This window comes from Nannospalax galili, unplaced genomic scaffold, assembly GCF_000622305.1.
Source record: "Nannospalax galili isolate Female #2095 unplaced genomic scaffold, S.galili_v1.0 scaffold441, whole genome shotgun sequence".
Taxonomy (NCBI): domain Eukaryota; kingdom Metazoa; phylum Chordata; class Mammalia; order Rodentia; family Spalacidae; genus Nannospalax; species Nannospalax galili.
In genome coordinates this window covers 23,775-31,869 of record NW_008348089.1, presented here as the reverse complement: position 1 = coordinate 31,869, position 8,095 = coordinate 23,775, and the positions used below count along the sequence as shown (strand labels likewise).

The 8,095-nt window shown below is 43.6% G+C and overlaps 1 protein-coding gene across 1 annotated transcript in view; it reads left to right on the top strand.

Moving 5' to 3' along the window:
- Nucleotides 1-7,196: 7,196 nt before the first annotated feature.
- The window catches only part of LOC108491390 (germ cell-less protein-like 1), a gene marked incomplete at its 5' end in the record, with an annotated part of 19,115 nt that continues 18,216 nt past the window's right edge, over nt 7,197-8,095 (top strand). The window contains 1 exon segment of the mRNA XM_017800998.2: nt 7,197-7,285. Within this exon segment, the coding sequence (XP_017656487.2) occupies nt 7,197-7,285 (89 nt within the window).

Genomic DNA, 8,095 nt, shown 5'->3' with positions numbered 1-8,095 from the left:
CTCTCTCCTCTGTAACTTCTTCTGATCAGAGTCACACAGCCATCATTTTCCAGAAGACGAGCCTCTGATGAACAAAAAGTGAGAAAAGTCCCAAATTTCAGAACTACCGAAGTGAAAGAATACAAAGTGAAGGAAAACGAAGCATGCCTGCTTCAGCTAGTCAAAGCTACAGGGAGACCTTTCATCTGTGGAACTCAGAAGAAGCCTGTTACTGAAATTCCGCAAGAAAACGGCCTTGGTTTACCACTGGGGCATGGCTATCAGTTAGTCAAGTTGTTCAGTAACTCAGGCACTCAAGGAAGACGTTATATGATTACTTCATTTTTATCAATTCAGTAAAACCTGAGTTTTCAAATAAAATAAGAACGTCAAAACACAACTCATAGCTCTTCAAATAGCATAAAATGTGATGATATTTTTAAACACAGGAGTCCTCATGGCTTAGGAATGTAGAGACCCCTTTCTGAATTTGCAGCAACATACTTCTTTATCAGAGGCAACACAATTGCAGAAAAGCCTAGTCAGGAGTTAACTGTTCATCTAGTTATTAAAAGTGGAATGATGCCAGACAATGTTAGAGACTCACCTTTCATCAGCAACCATTGTCTGAAGCAATAACAGAACTTGGAAGAGAAAACAGTTTGGTCCATGCATTTCCAAAAGAAAACACATTGCCTGTAAGTGCCCCAGGACCACCATCCCTTTACCTTTCTGCCCTTTCACAGCATATTTCCTCTTCAGAAAGAGGTTGCTGCCTCTGGGCTGGTCTGTATCTTCTTCTCCACTGCCTGCCTGTCAGCAATTGCTTCAGATTTTTACCTATGAGGCAAGTGGAAATGTCAGCAGAGCCCTGACCTATATTTCTGACTCTCAAAGGGAAACTCAGAGTCCATTTCATAATGACTGGCTTTCAAGTCACTATTTGGGAAAACCCAGATTACTGAAAGTGAACTGCTGTGTCAGTATTTTTTTTCTCATCTTATTTTTTTTCAATTTTATTATTTTTTTAAAAATTTTGTGCATATGACTGTATTGCCTGCATGTACATAAGTGTACCTGTGTCATGTAATGCCCACGGAGGACAGAAGATGCTGTTGGATCCCCTGGAACTGGAGTTACAGACAGTTGTTAGCTTTCATGTGGGTGCTGGGATTCAAACTGGGGTCTTCTGCAAGAACAGTCAGTGTTCTTAACTGCTGAGCCATCTCTCCAGCCCCTCTCATCTTAATTTAAAATTGTGTCTCATTCAAGAAGTAAAATAGCTAGGTGTGGTGGTGCATGCCTTTAATCCCAGCACTAGAAAGGCAGAGACAGGCAGATCTTTGTTTGAGGTCAGCCAGGACTGCAGTGTGAAACTTTATCTAAAAAAAAAAAAAAAAAAAAAAACAACAAAAAAAGTAAAACATGTATACAATGCTTAATTCTTCAAAAAAATTTGACACCAGAAATATGGTAGTTGGTTCTAGTGTGTAACCAACATTGATATTAATTGTAAGTGGTTCTTTTTAAAGATTTGTGTGTGTGTGTATGTATGTATGTGTGTGTATGCATGTGTGCACCTGTGCATGCTCAAGAGTGTGCATACCTCTGCTGGAAGAGGCCAGAAGAGAACATTGGATTCCTTGGAGCTGAAATTGCAGGTGTTTGTAGGACACCTGGGTTGTTGTGTGGATGCTAGGATCCAAACTCAGGTCCTCATGACTACTCAGTGAGCACTCTTAACCACGGAGCCATCTCTCCCAACTTTTAGGCAAAACTGTCAGGATTCCGTATTTTATGGTGTATAACAGGAAGATTTGAAACATGTAAGTTATTACTATAATCATGATAGTTAACATCTCACATAGGGAGTGGAATGCGGTGGTTTGAAGGAGAATGTCCCCCATAAGCTCCAACTATTTGAAATAGTTGACCCCAGTTGGTGGCACTGTTTGTGGAGGTTTTGCTAGAGGATGCATATCACTATGGGGAGCTTTGAGAGTTCATAACCTTTCCCTACTCCAGTTTGTCTCTCTGTGTCCTACATGTGCTTGAAGTTGTGAGTGGTCAGCTTTCTGCTCTGACTGCCCCCTGCCATGCCTCCCCCCATGATGGGTTCTAGTCTCTGTGGGATCATAAGCCCAATAAACTCTTCTTTCTATAAGTTGCCTTGGTCATGGTGTTTTACCACAGCAACAGAAAAGTAACTAATACAGCTAGCATTTATTTGACAGATTAGTTTGAGCATCTTGGATGAACCAGGAATTGTTCTGACATTAACAATAAGATAGCAATTAACAATGAAGACACTTTTTAATTAATCAAATTATTTATTTTCATGTGTATGTTTTGCCTATACATATGTAAGTGTACCATGTTGTGCAGTGCCTGTGAAGGTCAGAAGAGGGTGTTGGACCCCCTGATTGTTAGCCACCATGTGCATGCTGGAAACCAAACCCAGGTACTCTACAAGATCAGCCAGTGCTCTTAACCACAGTCATCTCTCCAGCCCCATGACACTTAAAAAAAAAAAAAAGACTTACTTTTTTAATGTGTATGAATGTTTTGACTACATGCATCCTCTACAAGAGCAGCAAGTGCTCTTAACCACTGACCCATCTATCCACCGGCCCACCCTTTTGAGACAAAGCCTCACTATGTAGCCCTGGCTGATCTAGAACTTGCTATGTAGACCAGGCGAGCCTTGAACTCACAGAGATCTGCCTGCTTCTGATTCCCAAGTGCTGGGATTAAAGGTGCGCTGTGCCCGGCTTATAAAGGCACTCTTTTTTATTGGTGCATGTTCATTGTGCATAGAAATGGGTTTCACAGACATCCCCATACAATATGCCATCTCTCAACTACATTCACCTCCACCTCCCCTTTTTTTTCTTTCCCATTGTTCTCATTCACTGCTCTAGACAGTCTCACTTTCATATCCTAAGTACACGTATGATTTTATGTAAGCATACAAAATCTAGGATTCACTACTCAGAGAAAACGTGATATTTCTTTGTCTGAGCCTCAATTATTTTGCTTGTGATGATTTCCAATTGCATCCATTTTCCTGCAAATGACACAATTTTGTGCTTCTTTGTGGCCAAAGAAAACTCCATTATGTCTGCACACTACATTTTCTTTACCTGATATTCATTTTGATGGACACCTAGGCTGAGTCTCTAATTTGGCTATTGTGAATAGAACTGCAAATAAACATGTATGTGCAAGCATCTCTGTGGTATGTTGATTTAGAAACTTCCATATGGGTACATACCTAGGTATATACCCAGGAATGGTAAAGCTGGGTCACTTCTAATTGTTAGTGTTTTGAGAAACATAAACACTGATTTCAATATTGACTGAACTAATCAACATTATCTCCAGAAGTCTATTTGGGTCCCCCTCTCCCTACATTCTTACCAGCACTTGTTACTTGTTTTCTTAATTATAGTCCTTCTGACTGAGGTGAGATTGAATCTGATAATCTTTTAGTTTGCATTTCCCTGATGGCTAAAGGTGTTTAATGTTTTAAAATACGGGCCATTTGTATTTCATTAATAAATTTTTGTGTATCTATATTTGATAGGTGTGCATGCATATGAGTGAGTGAGGGTTCACATGTGCTATGCCTCATGTGCCATGGCATGTGTGTGAAGTTGAAAAAAACAACCTCCGATACCTTTGCCTTCCACCCTGTTTGAGACATGGTCTTTTTTTCATTGTTGTTTGCTGCTGGACATCACAGGCTAGCTGACCTAGAAGCTTCAGGGAATTCTGACTCCATCTTCCCTCTCAGTACAGGAACACCAGGAGTACAGATGTGTGCTACTGGGCTGGGCTATACATGGAGTTCTAGGGATTTGAACTCAGGTCCTGACACTTGAACGACAAGCACTTTACCTACTTTACCATTTTCCCAGTCCTGTATATTTTTTGAGAACTGTTATTTCATTAGTCCATTTGCTGGATGGATTGTTTGGCTTCTTGGTATTAAGTCTTTTAAGCTCTTTCTATATTCTATGCGCTTGGTCTCTGTGGCTGTGTTGGTTGAAAAGATTCTCTCCAATTTCCAGGCTGTCTCTTCAAGATGTTAACTGTTTTCTTTGGTATCCAGAAGTTTTTTACTTTCACTTAATCTCATCTGTCAGTTCTTGATATTTCCTGAGCTACTGGAATCTTTCTCAGAAAACCTTGAAGTGTTTTCCCCTAAGATTTTTCAAATCTTACATTAGGGTGATTACTTTGGGTGATTTCAGGGGCAGGAGGAGGCATGAATTCAATAGTGTGCAAAACTCCCATATCAAGCCTTTGGAGGCACTGCTGAGCATGCAAACCCCACTAGCAAAACCTGACTGGGGAGACTTAAAATTCTCTGCCTGACAGATTAAGCAATTCTGTACAGAATGGGGGGAAATCACAGAAGAGCAGGGTGCCTGATAGTCAGTTGAATGAGTTGGTTTGAAATAGACATGACAACGACTACCTAAAGAGGTCAAAAGTCAGTTTCTTTCTTGCATAGGTATGCATAGGCCAGGGTAGCATAGTGAGAAAATTATATGTAGATTCAGTCCTTTGTACTACAAAGGAAAAAAGCTGTAGATGTATAAAGAACACATATATGTGTGCATATCTATCTGGACCTTTGTTGGTTCTGTATCCTGGACTGCATTTAGTGGGTGAAATGATATGCACTTGAGTTTCAGCTCAGTTGGGGATCACTGATGACAGGCCTATGTGACTAGTCATTCTGATTAACTTCAACTGCAGGAAGCAGCGCTGCCACCTCAGGTCTGTGGAATCTCCACACCAACTTCATGAGGTTTGGGAAGCTTTCTTCTTTGTTTTGGTTTGGGTGACTGTTTCATCTTTAAATGACAAATGACTTAGGCAAATTTTAAAACAAATTTCAACAGGTGAAGATAGAGCTTGGTGGTAGAATACTTGCCATTGTGAATAAGACCCTGGTCCTCAGCTCTGAAAAATCAAAACCAAACCAAAAACTTAAATTCCATTTAGTAAAGCTTCTAGAAGCTTCCCAGAAGATAGGAGAAAGTCACCCTGGAGGAATGCTGCTTATTAAACAATCATGGCTTTGAGCTGTAATTTCAAAGGGACTATTTTTCTCTCATTGGTCATTTACATGTTTTGGTGGACCGACTTCTTGTCTTTAGAGGTAATTTCAGACTGAAGAGAGAAAGCTGGCTTGGGGAAGCCAGCCATCTAAGCTTTCTTCACACCCCAATGCACCCTGCTTGAGTTATGGCATCTGTGAGGAGAGCCAAGGGGATGGGGGAAGTTCTGACATGTCTCCCACTGCTCAGGCAGAGGAGCATAAGCCCTGTGGAATGCAGGGTCTCACTGTATATGCCTGGAACTCCATATATAGATCAACCTGGTCTCAAATTCAGAGATCTGCCTGCCTCTGCCTCCTAAATTCTGGGATTACAGCAAGCACTGCCAAACCCAGCCCATGGCAGGCTGTTAGGAACATTCCCAGTGATCCCCTTGGCAATTTCCTCACCAGGGAACCATTCACTTGAGGTTCCTTTGGCGAGGTGAATATGCTTCTGTTTTAGCTCCTCAGAATATGGTGATATACCAGGTTACTATGTTGAAGTCTGTTTGCCCTCCTGCCCAGGCCTCTTGGGTAAGATTTCAGGTAGCACACACTCTGGGTTCTGTGCTTTCAAGCAGATCCCCTTGCACCATTATTCCCTTGCTTCAACTTCCACCCCAACCTGCCACAACTAGGTACTCTCAGATTTCTCAGGGACAACATTAGTCCTCTTCAAAGGACAGATACAGCCAACTGATGCAATGATGCAGTCAGTTCTGGGTGCAATTTGGCAAGAGCTCATAAAGTTGAAAATTTCCCAGAAAACCCATTTCTAGGGAGCTTCTTGAAGAAATTCTTGCACATAATGTTCCTGCCTGCTTTGAAAGAGCATTAAAGTAGAAATAATTGAAATCCCTCAGTGAGGGAGTAGGTAAATCATGGGTCAGTCTTACAATAAGCAGTGAAAATTAACTAATCCAAAGTATAGTTTTGAGAAAGGAGAAAGATTCCGAATGATAGGTACAGTCTGATTCCATCTAAATTATATGTCTGAATGTGCAGGAGAAAACATATGGTTTATGAATATGCGTGTAAGGACCTGTAAGGGAATAACGGTATACCTCATTCTCAAGACCCTGCTCACCACTGGAGAGGGAAACAGATGCAAATGGAGAATGGGTCACAAGGGATTTCTCATATTTTTATCTTTCTATTTTAAAATGAATCCTTTTTTATATCTCAATAAAGCTGAAGGGGTGGGGAGAACAAATCAAGTGATAAAATTTCAAGCCAGTAGTCAGTCTGTATTACTCAATTTGAAATATTTCATCATAAACATTTTCCTTAGAAAAGTAGAAACCACGCCCAGCATGGTGGCACATGCCTTTTATCCCAGCACTACAGAGGCAGAGACAGACGAATTTCTTGAGATCAAGGCCAGCCTGGTCTACATAGTGAGGTCCAGGCCAGCTGGGACTACAGGAAGACCCTGTCTCAAAAAACCAAACAACCCCAAACCAAAAAACCAATAAAGCCAAACTAAAAAACAAGGTATGGTGGCTCACACCTGTACTCCTAGTGCTTCAGGGGCAGGGGGATTGCTGAGAGCTCTAGGGCAGCTTGGGCTGGCTACACAGAGAGATCCTGTTTCAAATAATAAATAACAAATAACAGAGCGGAGGCTGTAGCTTGCCTGCTTAGCATGTACAAAGCTCTGGGTTCTGAACCCTGGGGTCCGATACTCACCACTTCATAAGCCTGGCCTGGTGACACATGCCTATAATACAAGCGCTTAAAGTCATCAGGTAGATTTCAGTGCCAGGCCCGCGGGGTGCGGTGCCAGGGCCCGCGCATGCGCAACCGCGCGCTCTGGCCCGCCCCTTTCGGAGGCTCTCTGCGCGCTTAGAACTCTCGGTTGCGAAGGCATTGGGGCGAGGTTGCGCGTAACCGGCCGGCGTCGGAGCGAGCGGGCGCAGAATGGCGGTAGCGGCGCTCCAGGCGACGGTTGGGGTTGCGCGCGAGGCGGCGGCTGGGTGGTGGAATGGCTGGGCGGCCAGTCCACGCTCCCTAGGCGCCGTAGCGTTGGGTGCATTGAGCAGCCGGTGCTCCGGCCCGCGGGGCGCGCTGAGCGGCCTACCGGTCCGGCTTCTGCTTCTGCTAACGGGGGCTTACATGCTACTGCCACCCCGACTGTGAGACGGACGGGGACGAAGGCGACGAGCAGCAGCGGCAGCTGAACACTCCGCGCAGGTACCGCTCGTGACACCTGCGAGGCTGGGCAGGGGAAGCCGCGGGGGCTGCGCGGGAGCTGGGCGCGTTCGGGGCAGACCCGGGTGAGTGCGGGGCAGACCTGGGGGGCTTAGGACACTGCCCTTTAAACAGATGCTGCCTGCTTAGTGTCACAGCCTCAACCTGACATGCAAAACCCGAGCTTGCATGTCCTCACCCCAGAGACCTCCCCCCGGGCGGGCGCTCCCCAGTACGGTCTTGAGTGGGTAACCGCAGAGAAACTTTTGCATCCACTTACCAGTCAGTAGAGAGGTCCGTACTACTATCCGAGATTGACACGTTTCGAGTGTTGTCGGCTTGCACGGGAAGTAATTGCACACCGCTCGCTCTCCGCGAATTGAGGCACAAAGTCTGGTCAAAGTGCGAGTTAATGTCAACGGCAGCAGTGGTCTGTTTAGCAGTACTGTAACTCGCTTAAGATATGGGAGGAAAGAGTTGAAAAAAAAATTGCTTGTGAAGATGTGGATTATACCAGAATATATTGTCATGTAACCGTCTGCTTGCTCTTTTTGTTAAAAGGTCATTGGCAAATTACATAGATGTAATTTTTCCATGAAACTTGAACATATGGCTTACTGGATATTTTGCTAGACAAGCATTACAAATTTATTGGAGGAAAAGTATGGGTACTGGAGATTTAGCTCAGTGGTGTAGCTAGCATTTAAATATCATAGGTAAAACTAGATTTATATGACCTTTCACTAGGGTTTTATGTGCAAATGTATTTACACAATAGACACAAGTGTGAATATTTTCAAGAATCAGTATAGC